The sequence below is a fragment of the Tenebrio molitor genome, chromosome 5 (assembly GCF_963966145.1).
Source record: "Tenebrio molitor chromosome 5, icTenMoli1.1, whole genome shotgun sequence".
Taxonomy (NCBI): Eukaryota; Metazoa; Arthropoda; class Insecta; order Coleoptera; family Tenebrionidae; genus Tenebrio; species Tenebrio molitor.
In genome coordinates this window covers 16534260-16560509 of record NC_091050.1, presented here as the reverse complement: position 1 = coordinate 16560509, position 26250 = coordinate 16534260, and the positions used below count along the sequence as shown (strand labels likewise).

At 41.7% G+C, this 26250-nt stretch overlaps 7 protein-coding genes and 1 long non-coding RNA gene across 9 annotated transcripts; 4 read left to right on the top strand and 4 right to left on the bottom strand.

Moving 5' to 3' along the window:
• The first annotated feature begins 40 nt into the window (after positions 1 to 40).
• LOC138130850 (RNA-binding protein NOB1) lies at positions 41 to 1690 on the top strand. Its single transcript, XM_069047537.1, has 2 exons — positions 41 to 265; positions 316 to 1690. The coding sequence occupies exons 1-2, from the start codon at positions 191 to 193 to the stop codon at positions 1516 to 1518; spliced, it is 1278 nt and encodes a 425-aa protein (XP_068903638.1). The 5' UTR covers positions 41 to 190; the 3' UTR covers positions 1519 to 1690.
• LOC138130360 (ribonuclease P protein subunit p40-like) lies at positions 1587 to 2353 on the bottom strand. The gene is made up of 3 exons (XM_069046805.1): positions 2344 to 2353; positions 1851 to 2286; positions 1587 to 1800 (listed from the first exon to the last, which is right to left on the bottom strand). The coding sequence occupies exons 1-3, from the start codon at positions 2351 to 2353 to the stop codon at positions 1587 to 1589; spliced, it is 660 nt and encodes a 219-aa protein (XP_068902906.1).
• Positions 2346 to 4265, bottom strand: LOC138130846 (uncharacterized). Its single transcript, XM_069047534.1, has 2 exons — positions 4105 to 4265; positions 2346 to 3996 (listed from the first exon to the last, which is right to left on the bottom strand). The coding sequence occupies exon 2, from the start codon at positions 3991 to 3993 to the stop codon at positions 2434 to 2436; it is 1560 nt and encodes a 519-aa protein (XP_068903635.1). The 5' UTR covers positions 3994 to 3996; positions 4105 to 4265; the 3' UTR covers positions 2346 to 2433.
• Positions 4266 to 4992: 727 nt separating this feature from the next.
• Hel25E (ATP-dependent RNA helicase 25E) lies at positions 4993 to 8219 on the bottom strand. Its single transcript, XM_069047536.1, has 8 exons — positions 8090 to 8219; positions 7762 to 7984; positions 7303 to 7707; positions 6816 to 6934; positions 6032 to 6163; positions 5719 to 5865; positions 5263 to 5518; positions 4993 to 5204 (listed from the first exon to the last, which is right to left on the bottom strand). The coding sequence occupies exons 2-8, from the start codon at positions 7964 to 7966 to the stop codon at positions 5191 to 5193; spliced, it is 1278 nt and encodes a 425-aa protein (XP_068903637.1). The 5' UTR covers positions 7967 to 7984; positions 8090 to 8219; the 3' UTR covers positions 4993 to 5190.
• Positions 8220 to 8291: 72 nt separating this feature from the next.
• Positions 8292 to 8891, bottom strand: ND-13A (NADH dehydrogenase (ubiquinone) 13 kDa A subunit). The gene is made up of 3 exons (XM_069047564.1): positions 8707 to 8891; positions 8479 to 8655; positions 8292 to 8428 (listed from the first exon to the last, which is right to left on the bottom strand). The coding sequence occupies exons 1-3, from the start codon at positions 8839 to 8841 to the stop codon at positions 8363 to 8365; spliced, it is 378 nt and encodes a 125-aa protein (XP_068903665.1). The 5' UTR covers positions 8842 to 8891; the 3' UTR covers positions 8292 to 8362.
• A 148-nt stretch (positions 8892 to 9039) lies between these two features.
• Positions 9040 to 10844, top strand: O-fut1 (O-fucosyltransferase 1). Of its 2 annotated transcripts, none has more exons than XM_069047540.1 (3): positions 9040 to 9227; positions 9280 to 9540; positions 9587 to 10844. In XM_069047540.1, the coding sequence occupies exons 1-3, from the start codon at positions 9113 to 9115 to the stop codon at positions 10390 to 10392; spliced, it is 1182 nt and encodes a 393-aa protein (XP_068903641.1). In that variant the 5' UTR covers positions 9040 to 9112; the 3' UTR covers positions 10393 to 10844. The 2 variants fall into 2 exon arrangements, with proteins under 2 accessions (XP_068903641.1, XP_068903642.1); XM_069047541.1 differs by having other exon boundaries at positions 9041 to 9227; positions 9593 to 10844.
• A 396-nt stretch (positions 10845 to 11240) lies between these two features.
• LOC138130861 (uncharacterized) lies at positions 11241 to 12575 on the top strand. The gene has a single exon (XM_069047556.1). The coding sequence runs from the start codon at positions 11327 to 11329 to the stop codon at positions 12089 to 12091; it is 765 nt and encodes a 254-aa protein (XP_068903657.1). The 5' UTR covers positions 11241 to 11326; the 3' UTR covers positions 12092 to 12575.
• Positions 12576 to 14349: 1774 nt separating this feature from the next.
• On the top strand, positions 14350 to 17747 carry LOC138130874 (uncharacterized). Its single transcript, XR_011159660.1, has 2 exons — positions 14350 to 15544; positions 15641 to 17747. It is a non-coding gene; the product is annotated as an uncharacterized lncRNA (long non-coding RNA).
• Positions 17748 to 26250: the final 8503 nt, after the last annotated feature.

The window sequence follows — 26250 nt, the reverse complement described above, 5'->3', positions numbered from 1 at the left end:
CGTTAATGAAAAATATCACTACAGATTACGATTTCACTAAACAGAAGTCAACAGTTTATCTCTAAATGCTACAATTTTGTCAATTTTACATTTTCGCTCCAGGATCGACAATCTAGTGGCAAAAAATTACCAAGTTAGGGATAAATCTGTCATTTTTCAGTCACTTTTTGTCAAGTGCACGTGTGTTGATATGGGGGCCGGCGATAAAAAAATTGAAAACTTAGTTGTGGACACAACTGCATTTATCCAAAATGCACCCTTACAGGTAAGTTTTTCAGAATTTTGTAAAATTAGTCACACACTCCCTTGTTTTAGGATGTGGCTAAAAAAATTGTCACATGTCAGGACGTCGTGAACGAAATTCAGAACAAACGGCAATTGAGACGTTTGGTTGTTCTACCTTATGACCTCGAAATTAGAGAACCTTTCACAGAAAACATCAAAATAATAACAGAATATGCCAAAAAAACTGGCGATTACCCGAGTTTGTCAGCCACAGATATTAAAGTCATGGCGTTAACGTATCAACTAGAAAAGGAGAATGTGGGCGTTGAACATCTTCGCAGTGAACCGATAGTCCAAAGAACTGTGAACATAATCACAAAACAATCATCCCCAAACATGAATCCTGATGTCACTGGATTTTTTATGCCTGGTGACAAATCAAAAATCGAAAAGAATAAAGAAAAACCCAACAATCAAGATGATGATAGTGAAGATGAAGAAAGTGAAACACGTCAGTGTGATGAAACAGAAGAAAATGATCAATTGGAAGAGAAATTCAAACAGCTTCAGTGTACAGATGAGGAAATAAAAAACGAGTCTGATGTTCTTGTACCAGTTGATGATAGCGATTCTGCTGAAGCAAGTTCTGATGGCGATGACGCTGACGACGACGACGATAGCGGTTGGATCACACCCTCTAACGTCAAATTGGCGAAAAAACAAGTCAACTCTGAACTAATGAAAGAAGAATTTATGAAAGTCGCGTGTATGACCACGGACTTCGCCATGCAGAACGTCCTGAGACAGATGAATCTCAACGTAGCCGCTCTGGACGGTCGCATGATAAGACAATTGCGCACTTTCATTCTTCGTTGTTACACCTGTTTCAAAACGACGAGCATGATGACCAAACAGTTTTGTCCCAAATGCGGTCATAACACGCTCAAAAAAGTGGCGGTGTCTTTGGACGAGGAGGGAAAGATGCAGATACACATCAACGCGAGGCGCCCTCTGACGGGTCGCGGCAAAAAATTCAGTCTGCCTCGGATGAAAGGAGGAAAACACCCTAACAATCCTGTTTTAGTGGCAGATCACCCCATGCCACAAAATATGGCGAGTAAACTGGCAAGAACGAAGGTGAATCCCTTGGACGACGACTACATAGCCGGGTTCTCTCCTTTTGCTGTGAGGGATGTCACTTCAAGGTCAGCGCAGTTGTGTATCAGACCGGGAGACGAACTGAAGCACTGGATGCGGAAGAACCCGAACGAGGCACGAAGGAGACGAAAATAACTTTTTTTTTATCGTTAATTCATTTCTAATGTATTTTTCTTTTATTCAATATATTTTTTTTGTTTTCTTTATAAAGCCTTGCCTTTTCTCTTGTTGATGTAACGCTTACGCGAACAGTTTTGGACAAACGTGATCAAGTGATCGTTTGTCAAAATTAAAACGTACCCGTTGTCACCGTTGGTATAATAGTGGTGTTCTTGACCGTTCCAGGCGACAGGAGAGTCGGAGAAGCCCTGAACGTACATCGCACCCCACTCGCAACCCTTATTTTCCTTAAAATCCCTGAAAAAAATCAGTTAGGGACATTTCAAAAGAAAAAACAATCGAGTTACCTGAGTTTGTCATGTAATGTGGTGATCTGATTGGTCGTGAAGAGGCCTCTCCATTGTAAAAACTTGACTTGACCGCCTTCACGATTCGGTTCGGGGGTTTCGTACGTCGACGAGTAATTATCAGGACCGCCATCTGTCACGTTACCATGCAAGGCGACCATGCCCAACCATTCGACGACATCGTAAACATTGTCATCCTCGATATTCGGTACTTTAACCGAGTAGAGAGTGTGAGACTTGAATCTAGTCTTGCACAATTCCGTCCCATAACCTAAATCGTGAAAATACTTGGCTATCGACGACGGACAAATTTCTTCGTTCTTGGGTTCCCAAGTGACTATCACGTTCTGGCTCAGCTTCTCCAAACATGTTTTTGTTCGTTCGTAATTCGGCTTTCCTGGCTTGAAATGCTTTTGTTTCAAGTCAATTGTGACAACTGAAACGTGTGAACAAGAGAAAAAACGATTATCGATCTGTGCTGCCAATAAATCACAGTTCCACATATTAAATAAAATATATTCATAATATGAGTATAAATACAATTATTTTTGATCACAACACTTAGATTTTATGCACGGGAGAGTTAATAATATGAGAGCGTGGGTCGTATATCCAAATCAAAATTGTTCGAAAATATGTGTTGTTTGAAGATTTTCAACTCTTCCATGCTGATACCTTGCCAACTTTCCAACTCTGACAGCACCCGAAGATTGCCGCAGCTCGCCAACAGTAACTCGACAGTTCTCATGTTCATGTCGCTGCTATACAAGATCCGTAACTCTTCCAAGTGTTTCATAGGATTGACAGTCAGGATGTTCACTATGGACGAATGAGTGATTCCCGTGGACGATCCCAGATGGATGTTACGGATGTTGACGGCGTGCGACAGGATAAATTCCAAATGACTCCTGGCACAGTCCACCATCCAAAACAACTTTTCCAAGTTCTGAAACGGCTGGACTTTCAGTTTCTTCGAATTTATGGAAAGACCGTCCATGAAATCACAGTTATACAAGACCAGACTTTTTAGTCCCGGACAGAATTGGCTGATATCGATGAGAACGTTCAGATCGATCTCCTCGGCGTGTTCCAAATGAAGACTAGTGACGTTGCTACCCCTGACTTCGAGCAACTGTTTCAAATAGTCTCCGTAAAAGGCGCAAGATAGCAACTTCAACTCCCTCAGGCAATCGAGAGACGTCAGGATCGTCAAATCCATCACTTGTTCGTCGTTGAACAAGTTGATGTATTCGATTTTGGGAAACATGTCGACTAGCAATCTCAGATTTTCGGGCGAGAGAGTCCGCGCGTGTATCCTCCTCAGTCCGAACGGCCCCGAGGCTCCGCTCTGGTGCAAGAATTTGACCACCCCGCCGAACTCGTCGCACCGCCCTATGTCCCGCAACTTCGTCAACCCCTTGAGTATCTGGGCGAGTCCGGCGGGGGTGACCGAAGTGCGATGCAACTGCAACTCTCTCAGCTGGTTGCACTTGAGTAGGTGGGGGATGCTGCGGTCGGTCACGGACCGCGACGACGTCACATCCAGGCACTGTATCGTCGGACAATTGTCACCGATCACTTGAATCACTTGATCGGTGCAATCGAAACAAAGACAGAGCGACCTGAGATGGCTCATCCTTGCTATCCCCTCCACTATGTACCTGTCGTAGTCGCTGGTGCGCCAACCCCCAGTGCAAGACCCCAAATTGAGCACTTCTAAGCCGGACATTTTCGACAGATTTTTGTAGAGGACGTAGCGCATGATCTTGGGCCATTCGGTAAAGTCGATCTGTTTCAAATGTGGACTGAGCACGACCTCGGTCAGACTGACGACGACGTTCATTTCCGTGAGGAAAGCGGACATATTGGTGTGGGGGTAATAGGTCTTTTTAGTTTTCTCGATTAGGCCTTTCACTGCGTACAAAACCTCGATGGCCATGGTGTCGTACAGATAATATGGGACGTGAGAAGTGAGCAACTCGTTGAGACAGTGGAGGCAGCGGTACAGGCCCATTACGATTTTTTGGGGGTCATGGTAATACTGGAGTTTGGTGATGATGGGAGGCGACAAGGAAACGACTAACGAACCGACGCTTCTAAGGCTCAGCGTCTGGAGAGTCGGGACGAGCCGGTGTTTCGGCATCGTCTGAAACACACCAAAGGGGGCGTCTCAGTAGGTCTGCCTTAGAAAACTGTGCCTGTTTTCACGGTTTGATTTGGAGATACGACTACCAACACGACGCATTTTACTCACCGTAACGGTCTCTGCTTTTTGCGTGGAAATGAGAAACCGAGCCTTCCAACCCCAAACCCTGGTAGGTGGACTTGTTCAAATTCAAAATCAGTCGACCGTTGGGCGTTACCGCCACGCAATTATCACAATCAATTCGCGAATCTACACTTAAAATGTATAAACTACCTGCAAATAAAGAAAATTACGATTTGCTAAGAGTGAGGTTATGTTTCCACTTGCCGCTATTTACAAAATTCGTAATGAAATTTTTCGTTACAAATTCGTTAAGTTTCACGTTGATTAGCTTGTAATAATCACAATCGTTGCTGAGGACTTGTGTTAAGCTTTCCGGCACTTTGAAAGTATCAGGCAGAACAAGGGACACCTGAAAACCACGACTCGTAAAGCCGCGACTCCCGTGTACATTTCTTTGATCGACTTACCAGGTGATTATAAGTGAAATTTTGGATAATATTCAGATGGTTGCTTTCATTCGGCCTGACTTTTTGAAATGAAAAACTGGATTCTGGTGCCTTGAAGTTCCACACTTCAGGGCACAGCATTCTATTATGTAACTTGTAATAATTATTTTCTTAAACGTAATCACTGGGAGACGTTTCAAATTGTTGTTTCTCGTAACGCCAACACAAACATTTTATTACGCAGTCTTTTGCATTCTCGTGAACAGCTGTTCCGCAAGGCAGTTGGCAACCAGTCGGCCTTGACAAGACAATGGCAAGGAAAGAAGGGTTACCAACCTCAACAACCACGCCAAATGTCATCTCAACATTGTTTACACACAGAAACCAAAGTAACCGATTTGTAAAATAAATCTTTTATCTAAATTACTTCCATAACTGATTCCCTTGATAAATCAGGATTACTTAGTTTGTTAAAATAAAACAGAAATAATTCTTCACTGACATTTATTTTTCTAAATACACGTAAAAAATGGAACCTTGGTCGATGAATATTGAAACTTAATTATATCCAGTAGATAAATCCAATTATCCACAAACAAACATACAAATGATTAAAATCACAAACGTGAATAAAATGTACTGATGAAAATCTTACATCTAAAAAATGAATTACTCTTCGCGGTAATCATCGCCCTTCAACTGAAAGTAACAAATAAATTAGAATCCACAAGTTGACAAAAATGTCAATTGAACTTACTATATGTACTGAGATCGATTTCGTCAGGTAATTCTGTGATGTTAACGTCAAATCTGTCTTGTACTTCGTTAAGAATTTTTGCGTCGCTCTCTTCAGATACAAAAGTCACGGCCAAGCCTTTGGTACCGAAACGTCCGGCTCTAGCCACGCGATGCAAATATGTATCAGAATCTTCAGGCATGTCGTAATTAAATACGATATTTACTCTTTCTATATCCATCCCTCTACCAAACAGATTTGTAGCAACCAATATTCTCTGAAAAAAATAATAATAAAGGTGAAATTGGTAATCAATTTTCTTCATACAAAAAAAATCCGAAATATTTCATCAGACATAAACCCAATGGTACTAATCAAAATACATACTTTTCATATGTCCCTACGATTGTTTGTCATCATTTATAAAAAAAATTTGCAGTGTTATTGATTCATTAATGAGTGAAAACTAAAACCTACCTTTTGAAAATCTTTGAACTGTTGGTAACGAGAGAGACGTTCTTCTTGGTTCATTCCTCTGTGAATACCAATCGCCGGAAAGTTTTGTTCTGTTAGAAGTTGAGCTAAAGCGACGCACCTCTGGACCGACTTGACGAAAATGACAACCTGGAAGAATTACTTGTCTAAAAATCGATCGCAACCCAACGCGTTCATCTAATTCCTTAGATTGTTTTCAGTGAGAGAGTTCGTATAATCATTGAATCATAGAACAATTTGTCATCATTGAAATATCTTAAAACAAATATTTGATGGTCGTGAATCGATTACCAACCTGGTTGAATTCCAGCACGTCAAGTAGCTCAAACAGTTTTTTATTTTTTTCGTTTTCTTTTAGTTTGACGTAATGCTGTTGAAGACCGTGCAGTGTCAATTTCGCTTCATCATCCACATAAACTTCCATCGGCTAAACATAAACAAAATTATTAAACCTGTGCCCCATTTAGAATTAAAAACAGTTTTGATCAAGACTGATCAAAATGAATTAGAATCAAGTAGCAATAGTGAAATCTACACAAAACTGTTTTCAATTACTAAAAGGGTTGTTACTTTCTTTGAATCAACTTTGAAATTTTGGAAAAAAATCGTAAACAAAAACAATCGTGTTCGTTTACAATTCGATTAAATTGAAACTAAAAAAATTAAACTGCAGTTACGAAGGCGTCTGAAGATCCATCGAACATACAGTGAAAAGTCGCATCCCAATGTCGCATTCCACTTCAAATCAACGAACAAACGGAAAGCCATTAAACCCACAATAGAGATGGACATCCCCGAGATAGGACCCTGGATTGTTGCATAATTTTGTTGCACTGTAGCACGGCCGAAAGATTCGTACGTACGAAACGCTCCCAAAAAATAAATCTTCTCAAGTTCCTCTTGATCCGTCTTCTTCGCCCTGCCCAACCCCGGCCTACACGTTGGGCTACAGTGCGCTAACAGACGGGATATTATGGTAGAGGATGTTTTACAATTTGTACCGCAATTAGCCCCATTTATTAACAAACTGCAATGCGAGTGGGTGCGCCGGATAGTGTAGAATAAGAAGTTTCAATTACATCTTGCATAAATTTCTTGCAGACGGGTCGGATTTCTTTACTTAGAGTAGCACTGAACATCATTACTTGCTTGCCGTGAGGTGTATTGCGGTAAATTTCTTGAACGTCTCTTCTCATATCTGCAACAAACATGCAAATTAACATCCATTCATTGGCACAAATATTAAAATTTCACTTGTTAAAAAAATCAGGATAGGCTGTTACTTCAAATTTACTCAGATGTCCCTACCTATTAGTGTCATCATTCTTATTCAAAAAGTTATTGGTCACTGTCAAAAACAAAGATTGAAACAAAAAACATCAGTTAAAAAAGATAAATTAAAAAAATAACACAATGTTACATTTTCTTTAGAACTCGCACTTTGGAACGTTTGACAAATTTGCTACTGATATTTAACCACCAGAAAAAAGCAAATGTGATAAATCATTGTTTAGCAGTTTCTCTTTTTTAATTATTTTACTTTAAATAGAAAAAATTTATTCTCACCTAACAATTCCAACATTTTGTCACACTCATCCAGAATAAAATGTTTCAGGTGTTTAAGATTAAGCTTCTTTGACCTGACTAGAGCAAGAATGCGGCCAGGAGTCCCGACGACGATATGAGGGCAATTATTCTTCAAAACTTCTTCATCTTTCTGAATTGACAATCCTCCAAAGAAAACTCCCACTTTGATGTTCGGCATGTATTTGCTGAACCTTTCATATTCTTTGCTGATTTGAAAGGCGAGTTCGCGCGTGTGACACATGACGAGTACATAAACTACATTTTCCGTCGGTTCGAGCTGTTGAAGCGTCGCCAATACAAAGACCGCCGTTTTACCCATGCCAGATTTAGCTTGACACAAGATGTCCATTCCAAGAACGGCTTGCGGGATGCACTCGTGTTGTACTATAAATCGCGACATTTAATTTTGATATTAAGGTAAAAAATACCCGCGCCTACCTTCGGAAGGATGTTCGAATCCGCAGTCTACAATCGCTCTGAGGATTTCGGGTTTCAAGAGAAAATCTCTGAAGCCGGAACTGTGTATGGAGACGTACGTTCCTTTGATGCCCTTTTTCTGATCAGCTGCGCCCACTGTTTCAGCAACGGTCTGTTCTGGATTTTCCTCATCTTCGTAATCCAAAAGATCGTCGGCATCGGCCATTGTATCGGCTTTTTACAACTGGCAACACAAACCAATTTACCGTCAAATTACGAATTTTAGGCAAAAAATATAACCAAATACGCTGACTTTAAAGTGTTTAAAATAAAACTGGATGGTAATTACAATTGAATCAAAACGGATGTTGATTATATCGAAAGAATTTGCTTTGGAACCACAACACCCAACAAATCACCAACACAGCGACGCTACCAATGGCGCCCGGATGTGACGTCACGAATCTTCAAAATGCAGAACTGCCAACGTAAAATGCTCATATGTCACATTTCCCTAGAATTATTATCACATTATGTAACGAAAAATTCAGTTTATTTTAAACTCTTTATTTCATTTCTTATAATTTACAATTACAATATCTCTACAAAACTTCCATTGAACTCAATGGCTGTGTTCTAGGTAGAACCTGAGGCCACAGTAACCACAAGCATGTTCTCCAGGTTTATCCTAAAAATAGGCATTTTAAACAAAATCCAATGCTAAATTACTTGACCTACAAGATTTATGTACACTTTGGGGTGGCCCGTAGGTCCGCCACCCCCATCACACCACACAACGCGTTCTGTACATGCTTTTGGGGGCACCTCAGCAATCAAATCTATGGCAAAATTTGGGTTAACATGCTTTGGTCTACCCACAAATCTCGACAATCGATAATCGTCTGGGTCCCATTTCTGCAAATAACGAAATTATTACACAACTGCGGCCACAAATGGATCTCTAACCTGTCCAGTGTGAGTGACTTTTTCTTTAGGTACCCAGTCAGTTGCGTTCCTTACAGCTATTGTGGCATTAGCAAACAGATATTTTGGCTGCCGTGAAATTAGAAATGATATATTTTTTGCTAAAACTTTAGACATTTTCAATACGATTGACAGATCGTTGCCAACCTTGGCGAGAAAAAATTGAAACAATAAACAATGAAACTTGAATCGCAATATAAAAGAATTTTGTTAAATTTGCTGTAGCTTCAGAATGTATTATACATTCGATTGTTATGACACCCGTTAGTCATTCATTCAAATTGCCAAAAAAATTATGGAATTATTTTACTCGGGGATTTTCTTTTTTCTAGTGTGGTAACCTAGCATGACAATGACGAACCAGCTGTGATTTAATTTTTTATTGAAAATGATACGAAAATTTGGTTTATATTTTTATTTTTTATTTTCTTTAGCTTTAATTAATTCAGTAAGTAATTATGAAATAGATCCTTTAGGATACATTATATATTGTCCCTGCATGGGTAGGTTTCCATTCAAGTATTGATTAAAATATATTAAGTAAAGTGTTTGTAGGAAGGTTTGGGAATCAAGCTGATCACTTTTTGGGGGCCTTAGGTTTTGCTCATGGCTTAAATAGAACTCTAGTCTTACCACCATGGGTTGAATATCGTTATGGACAACCAAAATCCATACAAGTTCCTTTTGATACATATTTCAAAGTTGAACCATTAAAAAAGTACCATAAAGTCATTACTATGGCAGCATTCATGAAAGAAATAGCGCCATTTGAGTGGCCAGAATCAAAACGCATTTCATTTTGTTACATAAGCAGAGGTTTTTTCTTGAACAAATTTAATCAATTCAAATGATGATAAAACAGTTTCAGGTTCTAGTAATGATTGTAATGCTAAAGAGGGCAATCCATTTGGCCCTTTCTGGGACACCTTTAACATAGATTTCATCGGATCAGAATTCTACAGTCCCCTCCATTACGACACATACCACCATGACATGGCCAAACAATGGTTGGATCGATACCCTCCTAATAAATGGCCAGTACTAGCCTTTACCGGTGCCCCCGCGAGCTTTCCGGTTCAATTCGAAAATCGCATTCTTCAACAATATCTGGAATGGTCCAACGATATCTCCCGAAAAGCGGACGATTTCATCAAAAATACCCTCCCACCGGGTGCTTTTATCGCCATACATTTACGCAACGGAATAGACTGGGTTCGCGCGTGCGACCACATTCCAGACAGTCCCAATCTATTCGCCGCCCCTCAGTGCCTGGGTTACCGCAACGAAAAAGGCAAAGCCACCTCCGAGATGTGCCTGCCGTCCAAGGAAACAATAATCCGACAATTAAAACGCGTCATCAAGAAATCAAACGCCGACAACGTCATCAAATCGGTGTTTGTATCTTCGGACAACAACCACATGATCGCCGACTTGAACGATGCACTGAAAAGAGTCAAAGTCCAAGCCTTCAAATACGATAAGTCAGACCCCCACGTTGATTTGGCCATCATGGGACGCTCGAATTTCTTTATCGGAAACTGCATTTCTTCGTTCAGCGCTTTCGTGAAGAGAGAACGAGACGTAAAGGGGTTCCCGTCGGGCTTTTGGGCTTTTCCATCGGAGAAAAGCGGAGGAGCAAGGAAAGAACATGCCAGGGATGAACTGTGATCTCAAAGTGAAGGTACAGTGGCAACAGAATCGAACCAAATCAATTTGTGGTGCCTTTTGTTATTAAATTATTTAGAAATAATTAATTTTAAGTCAAATTTGTTGAAAAGTACTTGAGATTTTAGTCGAATTGAATGGCAGCGGCATATTTTAGTTCGTTCAATTTAATTATTTATTACTATAAAGTGTACAGACTACAGAATGGGCGATAACTTATCTTTGCGCTCATTCGATGTGTTGAATGATAGATAAAATCGAATTTGAAGCAAAGACCATCGATTTATCGTAAATTCATCGGGGGTCGAGGCTTGTCGAGTAAACAAAAATGTCAAACCCACCCTGTACGCTGTAGTTTAATTTAAGTAAGTGTAATAATAATTAGGCCACGACTTAAGTATACATACCACCCATGTTTGATACAATTTTTGATAAGAAAAACGTAAACAGTCAAACCATTGAGTTTCTTGTGTCCGCCCACTCGCTCTATTTCGGTCATTCCCGAAATGGTGATTTCGCAACATTTCGTCTATTTTCGCGTCATCGTAAACGGCCCTTGGCTCGGCCCTTGGACAAAGAAATCCGTGATGGTTGCGTACGCAAGATGTTTTTTTTTGTGACGCTTCAACTTCCGCTTTTAATAAGCAGTAAAGCATGCGCGTGTAAAGGTTAAATAGAATGGAAAATACGCAGATAATGGCCCGAATGTGTTCTGTTGCTATCGCCCACGGATGTTCGGGACAGAGCCGAACACGCCGACGGTCGTTCTCGGCAAGGCCGTGCGCTGATTGGCGAACGACACGTTGAAAGTAGGTTGTGACGTCATCAGCCAACTCTATAAGTATATGTGAAGACGCACTCGTCTGCATTTTAGTAGAAAGTGGCGTGGTGGAAGGAAGTTGGTGTCAGTTGAAATCTGTAAAGTTTCGGTTAGAGAATGGCAAGTGAAGCACAAAGATTAATCGGAATTTCGTTGACGAAGATCGCACAGTCGCGGTCCCACCGTGGGGGCGTCAGCCTCCACAAGAACCTCCTGGTGGCGACGGTGCTGCAAAAGGCGCGCTACATCTTCATGGAAGAGGCCTACAACATGGTGCACTACCAGCCCCCAGCCCCGGTGCAAGCGCGACCGGTCCCCGAAGAAGAGTTGATCGGGCTAACGGCCGAGGAGGCGGCGGGCCTGCCCGACAACGTGCAGGAATCGGCCTCCGGCGACAGTTTCCAAGACTTCCTCCAGCCCAGCTGTGTGAAGTGCGCCGAGAACCAGAACAAGGAGAACCATCCGCCGTACAGCTCCTCCGAGCTGACCTACCTGGACCTGGACAAGAGCTCGAACGTGCTGAGGGAGCGCAGCAACTCGTGTCTGAAGCGGCGGAGAGCCGTCGCCGAGTGGGAAACCGAGGAAGCCGTCCAGTCGATTCTGCCGAAACGCAGCAAGCAAGAGGAGGAGGAGGAACAGAACGACTCGGTGTTCCTGGACGACGCGACGACGCTGTCGGACGCCGTCAGCAAGGAAGTAGAGACGGAACGGGGTTCCGCTATGGAAATCGACCGCATCACGTCCCTGGTGTCAATCTTCAGCTTCAGCATGGGAGAGAGCAAGCTCAACAGGTCGGTGTCAACGCCGGATCTGTGCTCGGCGCAAGCCAAGGACGCGGGGGACACGCTGCAGCAGCGGCCCTTTCTAGCGATGACTGTCTAGGCCGGCCCTGTGCGCGCGACTTCCGGTTTTGATCTCCATTTAAACAACGACGTCCGAAGTGTTGTGTTGTGATAAGTCGAGAGGAAACGTGGCGGGACGAGGAGGAATGCCAGATCTTGTGATAGAAAGAAATGTTAACTAATTGTATTTTTGTAAAAACGGATACGGAGAGGACGAACGGGGCCCCGAAAGGTTTAAGTCGGTGGGTTTTTCGTAACATTCCATTTTGTACCTGAATGCAGGTAGACGACGCCTTCTGGTGTGAACACACTGTGAGACAGAACGACCACAGAACCAGTTCGCCGAACGACTTAAATCTCCAGGGACGAACTCTGTTGTAAATAGAAATATTGAAAATTGAAAAAAAAAATTCTTGTGACGGCTCTGTTTTAAGAGCCCATGTAATTTTATTCTTGTACATATGACTTCATAATTATTATACCACATTATATATTTCAAAAATAAATTTTTAAATATACACAGACACTTGTTTTATGCTTTACCCTTTCGAACACCGAACTTATCGCAGCGATAGCGTTATCTCCATCAGCAATTTGAATAAGTATGTGGCGTGATTCGTCTTGACTTCACTTTATCAACTGCGTGATACTGCTTTGACGAATTCAAGCGGAACTACCGGAAAAAATCAACGACGTTGGTTGCAAAAAAAAAAATTGACAATTCTTCCCATGACTCCATCGCTGAACCTTGAACGCTGCTTTATCATATTGACGTCATAATGGGAATATCGATTACTATTCTTGTCACCACATGTAATATTTTGCCGCAAAAGGGGTCGAAACAACTACTATCACTTTTTGTTTTTTTTTTATTCCATCGTTGATCGGAACAACTGAAAGAAGTGTATCGATGACATCAAAAACATTTTCAAAGAGAAAATGACTTGGATAAAAAAACAGTTCATTTATTGATTTTTCACATAATAACTGTGTCATTGCAAACGGATATGTTACTATCCATCACAAAATACGACACAATATAATAATTGATAAAGAAAACGACGTATGTCGTAGTTGTGACAAATGTCAAAACGTGAAGTATACGACCACTAGTGACGTCACTGAAGCGGCGGAGGTGTGTTCCTTGTCCCCTTCTTTTGGATAATGGTTGTTATACAACGCTGGTGTTACCCAAGCGACTTTTTCTGTTTTGTCTGTTGTTTCTCTGTAACAATTTCAAACTATCGCAGTGAATAATTTTAAACGCGCCTGTAAATTTGTTTTCAAAAATAATTGTATAATTCTCGATTCTTGTCTTTTAAATCGCTGGAGGTGCTTGAACCGCGCATTTCCTAGATGTAGATGTGGCGAACAGATATCGTAGCCCGCTGACTAATTCTTATCAAGAGTGACACAACAAACCAAACATATCTCAATTTTTCAACATTCAAACGTAGATTAGCAACAGTATCTGTTGTTGATAATTTTTCAGTCGGTTAAACAGGAAACGACCTCACCTCTCGACTTTTCTCTGCTATATTTGCAGAAAACGTCTCTCAACAATGACAATTAAAATGGTGACGTCACCAAATCAATGTCATCGTGTGGTATTTGACATTCAGATGGTCTCCACACAGGCCATCCAGAAACGCCAATCTGAGGTCAACTGCCATCCGAATGGAAATTACCATTTACCAGATCCATCTCAACAAATAAGATTCTATCCCGTAATCCGTTCGTGTGAGATTCGTCAAACATGACGCTGTTCGGCTTATCGCCATCAAGGTCGCGACAGAGATAAGCGCGATGCGGTGTATTTTCCAGAGAAACTCGCAAGAATCTGTCGATTTTCCCGGTCCCGTCATCGTGCGATTACGACTTGACGACGGTCCTCTGCAGGTTGGAACGTGTCTCGATCGAGTGTGTGTGTACCTGTTGCACGAAGAAAGCAGAACGAGTCCGCGGCGGAGGTGTGCGGACCACCTCAGCCGCCCGGTCGTTGACCACGATGGCCCGAACGCTGAACCGGGATTCGCCATCATCGGCTGCCATAGCTGCTGCTGTCATTCCGAAAGAATCCACGCGATTGGAGCTAGATTCTCGAAAATCTCGAGGGTGGACCGGCGGACGATGGAAAAAACATGTCGAAACTCGCAACAACCCCTAAATGTAGTTTTTGATAATCAATAAGTCCCGGTTTGTTTCCTGCGCTCCTGACTGATGGTCGAAGATTTTTATTACGTCTACCCCTGTCGCCCATCCATCTATTCATCCACAAGTTAAACATCGCACCCTAATCGTTTCCCCCTGTATTTATGAATCACTACCAAGTGTGTATGTCAGTGTATGAGTAAGCCTCGATTAACTAATACGAGTTCATACGATGATGACCGCATATTGTTGTCACTTGAGGAAATGTTGGCTGAAATATTTTCGCGTTTTCCTTATCAAGGTGTGATTAAGTAAGAAGCGTAACCGCATGAGTAAACCCCGTTTCTCCACAACTGATTGTCAGCTTTAGTTGTGGAATGATGACAACGTAAGACGTCTCAGGGGACTCCAGAAAAAAGCTTCATTAATTTTTTTTTGTGCTTGGTTTTTACCAAACGTTTTAAAATGGAAATTAACATAAGAGGATTGCATCCTGTTTATGATGCAATGAAGAATAAATGCAGAATAGGGGGTTGCGACGATAGAAAAAGGGGGCTTCTTTGTACGCTACATTTTTCAACATTCTGAATGCCTCCTCCCGACTTTCTTGTCGCCTGACAGATTGTTCTTGTTGTGTTTTCAGGAAACTCGTCCTCGCACCGTGCTCCAGAAACCTCGCCAGGTCACAACAATAACAGAAACGTGGAGATGTCAATAACTCACTTCCTCGTTGAATAATTACGTTGACCCAAAATTCCGCACAACAAACCGTATTCCTACTGTAAATCTTCCGACCGAAGTCACGCACCAGTTCCGCATTTTCCTCCGCTTTTCCTGGCCTCCGAGTCGCACCCCGCGCTCTCTCGTTCTTTCCACCGACCGTCGCAAAGACACCCAGACAGGTGCATTGCATCCAGTTACACCTGCATATCGTTGGACAGGTGAAATGCGTGTTGGAGAGCGCTTCTCGACGGTCAGCGCTGCTCCAACACGCGGGACGAAGAAGGACGCTCGTTATACCGGGTGTTATGATTTGAACGGTTGCTGCACCTGTGCGTTAAATTGGTGCATCGGTTCGTTATTCCGCCATTCTGACGGCTGAGACAGCACCGTGATTAACAAAGACGTTTTACTGAGGGGCCCCGGTTTGACGTTTTCAAAAAGCTGCTACTAGGGAAATGTCACCGTAAAAAATGTTTAAGTTGGTAGAATAATTTGTCATTTATGTCGTCAAAAGTTGAGGTTATGATGGTTAGTTCTAGCATAATTTGAACGTTCAGATGTTTCTTTTTATCTCGATTGGCCACATGTCGAGGTAATTTTTTGCCGGTTAATTTTCCAGGTAATCGAAACCCACCACAAAAACGATACACCTCTCGTTGTCTCAGTGGTTTGATTCTTACAAGACTCGCATCGTTGCCTTTCTTCCACTTTCCAGTTTTCGTCGTGTTAGACTGGAATTTCCGGGATTCCCCCGATGAGACGATTCTGAGCCGGGATAAGCCGGTATCCTGTGACAATTGCGATTTTGTGTCAGTGACCACGCTCCGATGATGCAATCGTCGATTTGTAAATGGAGTGGTGGTGGGCGTCATACCTGAAGAGAGAGTTTGCTAACGCTAGAAGGTTGCGCAAACGCCGCTGTGCATATCACAATTTCTGCACGAAAGTTATGTAATGGGTCCGTCCTTTCCAGGACCGTTTGGAAAAGATCAAGGCTGGATTTTTCGACCTACGCGACAACAGGGGGCCCAGGTACTTTTGTCTGTTCTTTTTCTTTTCGGATATCCGGCGGCCACACTCGTTCCGACATCCGGCGTTGTCGGAGGGCCAATAATAGAACGAGCGTGGATACTATGCGGCTGGAATCGACGGCGGTTAACACGAGCTAATTATTATCGGAGACCTTGGACTTTGACGGAATATCTCTGCGTCTTGAAAAAATTCCATCATGACTCCAGATGGAGGACGTCGTCCTTGCGGATCGCTGACAGTTGGCGAAAGTGGGCGATTTCTTTGTTGTTGTCGACAAGGTGCATTCTGCACTGAAACCGATTAAAACTCGACCGCGTCGCTTTCTCAAATTGACCAAAAATTCACGTTCAAATCAAACAGAAATTTTATATTTTCGATTGCAGTTTCCAGCACACCCGGTAGGACATTATATAATTCAGATTGTGTCGAAGCCCCTTTATGTAATTTGTACCTAAATAATGGTGCCAATGCGGCGCACTTGACGAAGTGATGCAAGCTCTTGACTTTCTACACGCAAAAATCACCCATATTTCTGTTTCTGTTTGTATTATCATTCACCCGCCTCCACTACCGTCATCAACAATAGAATGCAACCTTTCACCGCGACTATTCGGGCCAGATTTGGTCGAATTCGACCTCCTCAACCGAATCGATAATGGCGTGCGTCTCAGTTTTATTTTTAATCCGCCGCCATCGACCCATCAACTTTTTCGATTTCGGTTCACGCAACTGGTTGTTAAAAGATGGGGGTAACAATTCCTCAGTGAGTCATTCTTTTATTATGGGGGTACGATTGAATCACACACAATGGACCCCCTCGATTACTGACCCTTCCGTACACCTTACCCGAACGCCATTGTTGTTTATTATTCGCCGATTACTAAGCGCCGTGCGTTCGAAGAAAAAGTGATTCGTTTCGACGCATACTCACAGGAAGGCTAAAAAAAAACATTTTAAATAAACCGAGACCTATTTTCGATAATGATCACGACGAGTCATGCACACATGATAAAATTCAACGCTTTTCGGTTTATCTAATCGACGGTAAAGTGGAAAACGAGGATTCGCGTCGAATGCCACATTTCTTCGCTAATGCGTAAAGCGACGCTTTGAGGTTTTTATGACGTAGTTAATGTTATTTCGTGACGAATGCTTTTTAATGCTAAATAAAACGGTCAATATTTTGACGGCACCGTTTTTAATTATCTGTTGTTTTTCAATTTACCAGTTCACTTCACCTATTTCAACTTCAAATTATGACAGCAGACAGCTCAAAAAATGTCACCCGCTACCACCAACTGTAATAAAAATACGACTCTAGACTTGCATCCAAGTAAACCGTCACAGAAATAAGTACCGGGTGATTTTAAATGAATGTGACTTTTTCATAGGTTGGTAATATTATTGTTGGTTATTCTGCTTTTTAATGTGATAGTTGACATAAACATAGGCGTCCTCGCCTATTTGACACAATTTATTAATACATAAAATGTCAAAATGACTTACGTACGCCAATGTGTTGATTAAGGTATCAAGCTTGCCAAAATAATTTATGAAAAATGTTCCCAACTTAAGAAAAAAAGTCACAATCATTTAAAATCACCCGGTAGAAGTAAAATTAAGTTATGTTTGTCTTTAATAAAACGAATCTTGCCTCAAGTTTTTGACACGGAGGAGTGTGCGCCGCTTAAAATAACACTTTCTAGCAATGCTAAATATTGATTTGCTTTAGGTGTAACTGCAATAATTCCTCTTATACATACCTAGTCCTAGTTAAATTATTTGCTTTTTATTGTTGTTTTTTTCTTGACCTACACCTGCCTCTTGTGTTTATCTTTTGACATTTTGTAGTCTTATCTGTCGACACGAGAATATCCAAAACTGAATCTTCTCCGCGATTCATCGTCAATTCCATTTACGTATCAGTTACGTAAAAAAGCAAAAATGACGCAATTAGCATAACACGTGCCATAGTGAATCCTAAAAACCTTGGTTTCTGGTTCATCGAAAAGTACCATAGACCAGTACTCTACAGTGGCAACCTCACGGATTGGTCACTGACTTGTCGGATTAGCAAAGCAGCGGACCGAACGACCTTGCTCTCTCTTTTCGCAGGAGCCTGTCTCAGGAAAAGCGACGCGTTGGAGTAGCGGCGCTCTATTTTATCTCCCAGTTTTTGGTCGACGTTCATTCATGGGTGCGTTCCACCGGAAAGGTGATCCCGATCACTCTCCAATACCACCAACAGGAGAAACAGAAAATAATAATTGTGCGTGTAGTGTACTGATAAGCGGCTAAAAATAAAGACTAATCTGCAGTATCAGTTTGAGTCAACACTCAATACGACTGATAACGAGGATAACTACGCATTTTTCCCAAGTAATTTATCTTAATAGCCGTTTGTAAAAAAATGGCTTTGTTTCATCGAAAAACAACCAACAATGGGACATTCAGGTGTGGGAAATTCGATTGTCGGCGGGGACTTTTTTTCCCATGGCGAGAGATAAGCAATGGTCGATCTTGGCGGATTTAATAAATTTGTAATTGATATCGTCGGTCTGACCTTTGATTCCGTCAGCACCATATTTGTTTGTTGAAATTCTTCGACCTTTATACTTTGATCGCGTCGTCTATTAAAAAATACAGGTGGCCGTGGAAAAATGGCCACAACTGACCTGTCAGTTATTTTCGCACAAAAATAAAAACGCATACAGGTGCGCGAGTTATTAGTTATGCCGGATATTGACGGCAGCAGGAGCCAGAACCAGTTTCATTTTTACGCTAGAACATCTAGTACCTCGTCTGTACAAAAAAAAAAAACAAGAAAATCGCGCGTGGAGCTTTCGGACTCATGGTCAGATAACTTCAACAAGTCCTGACAGTCAATTGTCGTTCTGTCTGCCAGAAAATGACAGAGATGACGTCACATTCTTTTTCTGAAGCTAGACTCCGTTGCAGGATTATTTTTTGTGGCAAAGTGGCTTATGCGAAGTAACCGTAAAGCCGTCACGATTTAATTTGAAAAGTCAGGTTGGATTTGTGATTTCAGGATTGAAGGAAAAAAATTAAAAAGTGCCTCGCGAAGACAATGAAGAAAGAAAAAATCAACATTCTCGAGAGGACGTTGTATTGTGGGAGATGGAGGGGGGCTGCTACACAACCAGAAGGAGGAAATCGTCATTTCATTGGAGCACACGTTTAAATGTTTTTAAATTATGGTAAATCAACCCATCAAGGTCACAGCCATGAATAAACCATCGGTTTCGATTTAAAGAACCGGACCTGGAGCCTGCTCGAAAATTTAACACCAACAACCGATCGCAATTCCAGTGAAACCGCAGCAACGTATATATTCCATTAAGTAAACCAAATCGCGGACCCACCCGCCGTGAATCTTAGAGAAACCTCTTCAATCGCACTTTCTTCGCGAAGAAAGTTTGTGCATTGCAAAAAACGCACCAACGCGTCCACTTAACCTACAAAACGACGAATTTTCCAAATTGCACGGCGGCTCATCCGGACGATCTGTCCCGAGATCGGGTGAGTCAATGGCACGTGCACGGACAGATGGGCCGTGACGTCATCGAGGGTCCGGCCCCGGTGCTACTCGGGATGATTTCATCCGTTCGCACCTGATTCGCGGGCTTTCCTGGGACGTCGTGTTCACGTGCGCTGGAAAATGTTGGTTGAAATCCCGTTTTTACAAGGCCGGCGCCGTTGCCGCGGGTCGATTTCGAACAGAGACGACTTCCGGAAGACAACGTGACGTCACGAGGTGAAAGTTGGTCCGAGACTCAAAGTTCTAGTTTCGTAGTGGATATGGACGTTCGATGGTGGTTTCGAGTTATGTAAAGATAATGTTTGATCGCACAGAACTGCGATATTTTTGGTCAAGGATTTTCAGATCACGGGATCAATAATAATTACGACGATAATAATTGTACGTTTCAATGCGATCCGGCTAGCGTACTTGCTTCGATTCGGACGGCCGATCCAGGAACTGTAATGTCGGTTTTCAGGAGGAAGTGTCGATTGCTTCCTGTTTGTCGTTCGATACCGAAAATTTCCGATCTTTATGGGTTTTTAACTTATTGGAGTCATTTGGTGCGGCAGCGTCAAAATGGTGGGGGCGCACCATTCAATCTGACAGTCGACAGTTGAAAGTTTTTGTCCGACAGTATTTTTAGGGATTTTATCTGCATGAAGTTTCCGTGTGATTTTAATCATCCTTGTTGTAAAAATCTATTTGTCAATAAAATATGTACAACAAAGCAGCAAACATTAAAAACAACCAAACAACAATAACATGATTAAATGATTAAAGGAAACAAATGCAAGGACGCTATCCAGAATTTGATAGATAACACAACTGTTTCTATACATTATTTACGTAATATCTGCTCCTGATATTGTCTATCTTACAGTGCACATTAATTCTTCAATATTTGAAGATAGTTTAGTTACCTCCAACCTTGCTTATCAGTTTGATAAATATCAAGCTATAAAATTAAAGTTCCAAATAGATAACAGATAAACGAATAAAATCTAATAAAAATTGAGTAATAAATATATCACCTCATTAAAGAGAGACAATAAGAAAATGTATTTCTCTTTGTCGAATTTTACTGTTTGATTTCTAAAAAAACAGAAACCTGACGCAAATTTCGTTATTTCTTGAAGTATCGATTTATTTCGGTAAATCGACTAGGTACATACAGGGTGATTCACAAATGGTGTTTGATTTATTTACAAAAATACATGTGTAATTATTTTGACACATTTGATTGGCACTATTGTTTCGTTTTTCTGAAATCGGATTACTATAATCACAAAATTTTATTCAAATTGAAAAACGGATGAGAGAGTAATTTGTGTTGGAGGAATAAAGGCGCTAAATCAGACACTATTCGTGAATCACCCTGTATATCAACAGTATTGTAATACAGTACCTACAGTGTACTAGAAGACTTCTGTAATACGTAGGATCCTAAAGAAAAACTGGCTGGAGTATTAAAATTTCAAATATCATTTAAGAAATCTTTTTGTGTTATCTTAGATTATTTTAGTTCTTTTATCTTTCGACAGTGAATCATTTGCACAAAACTGAAATCATCGTGTACATTGCTCAATACTAGATTTTGAAATAGTAGACAGTTGAAGCGCTTGCGGCGCCATCTGGATACAAGTGGCGAATGCGGCTGTCACATTTTTTAAAACATATATCCTTAATAAATTATTCATAATAGGTATTCAAGAAAATTAGGAAGATACAGTGAGACAGTTAACGTTACCAACGTCGACTGGCTGGTGGTGTCAATTATCGGTTAAATTCTTTGTGGTTGTCCAGCAAATTGGATTAAATTGGAGACATTCTTGTGGACTGAGTAGCTTCCGATTTTTTCCGGAACCGAACGAAATATGTACTTGACAGTCGAGTTCCTGCTAGATTAACCGGCGGATTCACCGAATTATGGCTGACGAATGCAATCCTGTAGCGAATAAAAATTAACGTTTGCAATGACCGATGCGTGCGACCTTTCGTCGGCCCTCGGATAAACCTGACCTGACGCAAACTCCGGCCAGGTTTTTGCATGAAATTCGTCAATTTTTTCCACCTGCAATCGAGACTTGCGTCCCCGCGTTACGTAACAATACTACCAACTTTCCATTCTTCGTCGACATTGAATAGCCATGACGCATTCGTCCACAATGATGTGTATTTTCCTGTGTACCCGGGACTGATAACGGCGTGATTCAGTCTTGTCGCCGGTTTCAATGAAAAGTCGACGCTTCGATCTCGTCCAACCAGAAGGCCCCGCCGCTCGTAAACCCAAGATTAACTCCGCTAATTATAAAACAAACCCGACCGACCCATGATGCAATAACGAGTTAATTGACGAAAGAGCGCGCGCAGGTAATGGAGACTCTTGCAGTTTGCATTGGGAAAGAGCTTTCGGTGCGCGCTGAACCTTGTCCCGTTTTCTAACACACACACAATTGCCCAACGAGATCACGACACCTCTCTTGCAAAATTCCGACCAGATGTCCGACACGCGGAAAACGTAGACGCGTTCCGACGTCACGCGTCACGACGAATTCCGCCGTTGGCAGTGCCACAACAATGCACCGCGTCAGATCTACACCTGCCGGTGTTAGTCATGTGGAGGTATTTCGGGAGGCGGCGGCCTCGAGGGGTTAACGAAACGGGGGGCGTCGATCACTTCACGGCCACGCTGTGTACCACTGGTCGCCGACAGTGACAGGGTGGCGCTGCGATCGCCACCCAACCAACACTCACTAAAAAAACACGCGTAAATAAAAATAGAGCGGATCAAGGACCCTGTTTGTTTACCTGTTTCCCCAGACTCGTTATGGAATTTTTTTATTTTTCGCTTGTTTTGCAAACGCCGAGAACAATAACGTTGGATTTAGTCATCTCCCGGGTATGAAATTTGGCCGGATCAAGCAGGCGTGACCACCAAATGTCAAATATATCGCCTGTCGAATTAAACTCGACATACGGCGTATTTTGACGTCTTTGGATACGGTACGCTGTGATTAAAGCATTTCTACCAGTAATTGTTTACTTGATTCGTTTCGCTTTGGGTTTTTACATTATGCGTAATCGTTTCCTTCGTTTTTTCTCTTTCTGAAGGTTTTGTCTTTTAATACGAGTGAGCGATGCATTCATTTCAATTTTGGTTTTTCTGACGTCCAAAAAACAAAGTTATTGCTACTACGAGTACGTACAATTTATTTTATTGCTGTTGACATTTTATTTCTGCATTATTACTTCTATATCTTTTACCAACGATACTTGTTGCGTTACACTTTGGATCTAATTGTAATAATTATCTTATCGTCAACCTTTTATCGAGTTACCTATATGACATAGCCTCGTAATTGCCCTCATTTTACTTGCCAAGACTTTTATCGTTAATTTTCAATATTATTATGTACTCCATTTTTTATTAACACATTTCACGAAATAAATTTTTCAACTGAAATTTTGAAAATTAACGCATGAAAAACGGCAGTTCACTCGTGGATTGATTCATACGATTTTAACAATCAAATTGTTTGATGCTAAAGTTTTCTTTTTTTCTACAAACATTGTTAATATTGTTACACATACAATGCCACATTTCAGCAACTTATCTAATCTGTTGCGTCCCACAGATATTGTATATTTTGTCAATTCCTAGATGATTAGTCGGCTGTGGTCGATTATTCTGCTCAGGTCTTTCCAGCTAACCCGATGAATCAAGCGATCAAGTAACGAACTGTTGCTCGACCGTCACCGCACCCCGCTCCCATCCCCAGACCTCTGGAGAGTGATCAAGAATTACCTTATCTTCGGATGCCATCATCGCCACGTTTAAAATAATATTTTTACGACGGCGAAAATTAGTCTCATCGGATACGTTATCAAGCGGGCGTGGGTGATCCAATTGTTTTTGCAAATGAAACGCAGCCTCCTGCGGGATAATCGCGCAGCCTTAGGCCCGCTCCACACGAGCGTTTTGGCGCGCGATATGTCAGGGTCGCGCGATTTCGGTCAATCGATTGGGGTTTGTCGTGGCGTTCAGTGCGAGATGCAGCGGCGTCTTGCAGCGAAGGCTCCGGGCCAAGCTATAAATAAAACTGACAGCTGCAACCTTATAAGGCAGACCGGTCCGCTTTCACCGCCAACTCGACTAAACAATTACCCGTGTCGCGGTTATTGTTGTTGTTGTTGTTGATAAAAAGGCGACGGATGGGTTGTCGCGGGGGTGGCGTCGGGGTCGCGAATCGACACGACAGACGTGCCCCGGTCGTCTGCATTTCTTAACAGTGAGCTCACCCGAGGCGAACCGGTGTTTTGACAAATAAACTCGCATGGCACACCAGATTCTGACCGAATTTATCGACGGGGAGTTGTGGCGGCGGTGCATCCAGCTTTTCGGACAACGATAGTAGAATGTCACTAATTAAAGGTGGCAGGCCTGGCGAGGATGGATATGCATAGCGCGCTCGGTTCCATGGTCGACCATCATGGCCGCGTGATTCACCTTAGGAAAAATGTTGCTAAATGCCAACCGTATCGTGCATGCACAGAACTTGCTAATTGTTACCGTTTTGATTCGGATAACGACATGGAAATGCTTGCAAATTTGGAAAATACAGACAAGCTAAAGCACTTGACAATGTGGAAAACTATAAATTTAAGTTGTCTAATTCGATAAAAATGTAACGACAAGGTGGTTAACAAAAATAGATCCAAATATGTATAATAAATAGCCTTGTCGAAGATAAGGAATGGGGCGATGATAACGAGTAAATTATGAGAAAAATATATAAACAAAAAATAAGAATACAATAATGTCAATAATAATAATACTCGTATTATCGAAGGATTAACAAGTATTAATTATATTGCATGATGAGATAAAATTCGGTGCTAAGTTGGCTACGAATAACAAAAGTGGAGACGTATATTGATTCAAACGGTTGTAATTGTCAAATTAAAAGTAGATTAGATCTGTTGGTAACAATTGCACCTTTTGTTTTTCGTGGCCATCTGGATTTCCAAATTTCTTTTGACGATTTTAATTTGCACCATAATTTGTTTTTAATTCAATTACAAGATGATAAACACAGATGGATCGAAACAGAAAAAGTAAATAGTAGCCAAAAGAGTATGGTAAGAAGTAAATTACAGCAAAATACAGGGTTATTGATATGGGTTATTTCGTAAGATGACGAACCTGACCAGGTAAGAATGCAACCCAAAATACATGTTACAAAGCATTCGTTGTGTTTTGATATTTAAAAATTAAATCAGGAATCTAAATAGGTATTCTATTAGTTCGAAAGGAATATCTGTCAATGCATTTTTCGTTTATATTTAGTACATATTTGAAAATGTTTTCGAACGATGACAGGAAGCTATCTATCTTTTGTGATAACTAGCTAAAATTATGTAAAACCAGTGGAACGGCCCGTGCTTACGCACTAAAATCAATAAAATATTAAAATTCTACGCTCATTTTCGATATCTCTTTCTTCTTGGCTTCTGTGTTCCAGCCTACGTCTTTGTCGTTCTCTATTTTCTGATCTTTGTCGCTCAAGTCCGTCTAAATTATCCATTATTGTAATATTTTTCTTACTAATGACAGGTTTTATTGTCAAAAGGGACGCGTCGTAGCAACACAGTTTCGTGGGTACCGCCATATTGTGACACGAAACGGACAGCTATTTACATTATACATATTATTAAAGATGTAATAGGGATGGAGATAGCTTTATGAATTGTATTTTGGGTTGCATTTTTACCAGGTCAGGCCCATCATATTATATGAATAACCCTGTATATCAATGAGAAAATAAAAATAGGTACACAAAAGTGATCGCAATAAAAGTACACGAATTGATAAGTAACGTTGATAAATAAATGAAGATCTCTGATTTTCTGAAAAGAACTTAAAGGAAATAAACTGAATCTCCAAGTTGAACTGTCAGAATGAATGACACTAATGACAGATAACGCTCGAGAAGCGGTAGAGTGCAAATTTTAGGAAGACGTACGATAAAAGTGTGTCACTCCGTATGCATTACTGTTTTAACTGTGCACGAGTGTGCGGGCACTTGATCTGGTGTCGTGGCCTCTTTTCGACGAAGCCAACTGGACCGCCTAATCCTCCACGATCCGAAATTGTTTAAACCAACAACACCGTCGTGATGTAACGGATCGAAGGCCATTAAATTAGATTTTTCAACCATCCAAGGTTTCCTAACTGTTCTCTCCGCACAACCTCGGCCTGTTACACAATTCGCCTCTTCTCCGGTCTCCAGAGTCACGTGCCGGTGACGTTTTCCCTCGACGTGACCGCCGTTTGCGCGCAAAATATTCGGCCGGATGAACGAGAGAGGAGAAAGTGACGTGGGCGTGGGCGGCGCGTCCCGACGCCGACAAATATAGACAGACGCATACTTGGACGGTGATTGAGTTTTTGGAATGAAAAGCCCGCGGGATTCCCATCTTTGGGCGAACGAACGGCCATGGATGCGGCCGCTCTCCGTCTTGACGTCCGTGTCTGACCTCGCCTACTACGATCGTGACGCGCAAGCTTTGCGTACGTTTTCACCTTTGCTCCATTAAAGGGATTTTTCGACGACGTCACACGCAGAAGCGACTTTCTCTCGACGCGGCCTACTTAGCCACGCAAAAAAACCGCTTTGTTTCGTCGCTTTTCGTGGCAAAGCTAGGAAAGGGCAGGTTCCGAACCGGAAATGCGCCAGACTCGTTCACGT

Excerpts from the sequence above, each read along its gene's own strand:
- LOC138130850 (XM_069047537.1), top strand. The coding sequence starts at position 191 with ATGGGGGCCGGCGATAAAAAAATTGAAAACTTAGTTGTGGACACAACT. Across the intron at positions 266-315 it reads TCCAAAATGCACCCTTACAG|GATGTGGCTAAAAAAATTGT; the intron begins GTAAGTTTTTCA and ends CCCTTGTTTTAG.
- LOC138130360 (XM_069046805.1), bottom strand. Across the intron at positions 1,801-1,850 it reads ACATTACATGACAAACTCAG|GGATTTTAAGGAAAATAAGG; the intron begins GTAACTCGATTG and ends GATTTTTTTCAG.
- LOC138130846 (XM_069047534.1), bottom strand. The coding sequence starts at position 3,993 with ATGCCGAAACACCGGCTCGTCCCGACTCTCCAGACGCTGAGCCTTAGA.
- Hel25E (XM_069047536.1), bottom strand. The coding sequence starts at position 7,966 with ATGGCCGATGCCGACGATCTTTTGGATTACGAAGATGAGGAAAATCCA. Across the intron at positions 5,866-6,031 it reads ACGTGCTGGAATTCAACCAG|GTTGTCATTTTCGTCAAGTC; the intron begins GTTGGTAATCGA and ends TAATTCTTCCAG. Across the intron at positions 5,519-5,718 it reads AGTTCAAAGATTTTCAAAAG|AGAATATTGGTTGCTACAAA; the intron begins GTAGGTTTTAGT and ends TATTTTTTTCAG.
- ND-13A (XM_069047564.1), bottom strand. The coding sequence starts at position 8,841 with ATGTCTAAAGTTTTAGCAAAAAATATATCATTTCTAATTTCACGGCAG. Across the intron at positions 8,656-8,706 it reads AAGTCACTCACACTGGACAG|AAATGGGACCCAGACGATTA; the intron begins GTTAGAGATCCA and ends CGTTATTTGCAG. Across the intron at positions 8,429-8,478 it reads CCAAAGTGTACATAAATCTT|GATAAACCTGGAGAACATGC; the intron begins GTAGGTCAAGTA and ends GCCTATTTTTAG.
- O-fut1 (XM_069047540.1), top strand. The coding sequence starts at position 9,113 with ATGATACGAAAATTTGGTTTATATTTTTATTTTTTATTTTCTTTAGCT. Across the intron at positions 9,228-9,279 it reads TATATATTGTCCCTGCATGG|GAAGGTTTGGGAATCAAGCT; the intron begins GTAGGTTTCCAT and ends AAGTGTTTGTAG. Across the intron at positions 9,541-9,586 it reads ATTTTGTTACATAAGCAGAG|TTTCAGGTTCTAGTAATGAT; the intron begins GTTTTTTCTTGA and ends ATGATAAAACAG.
- LOC138130861 (XM_069047556.1), top strand. The coding sequence starts at position 11,327 with ATGGCAAGTGAAGCACAAAGATTAATCGGAATTTCGTTGACGAAGATC.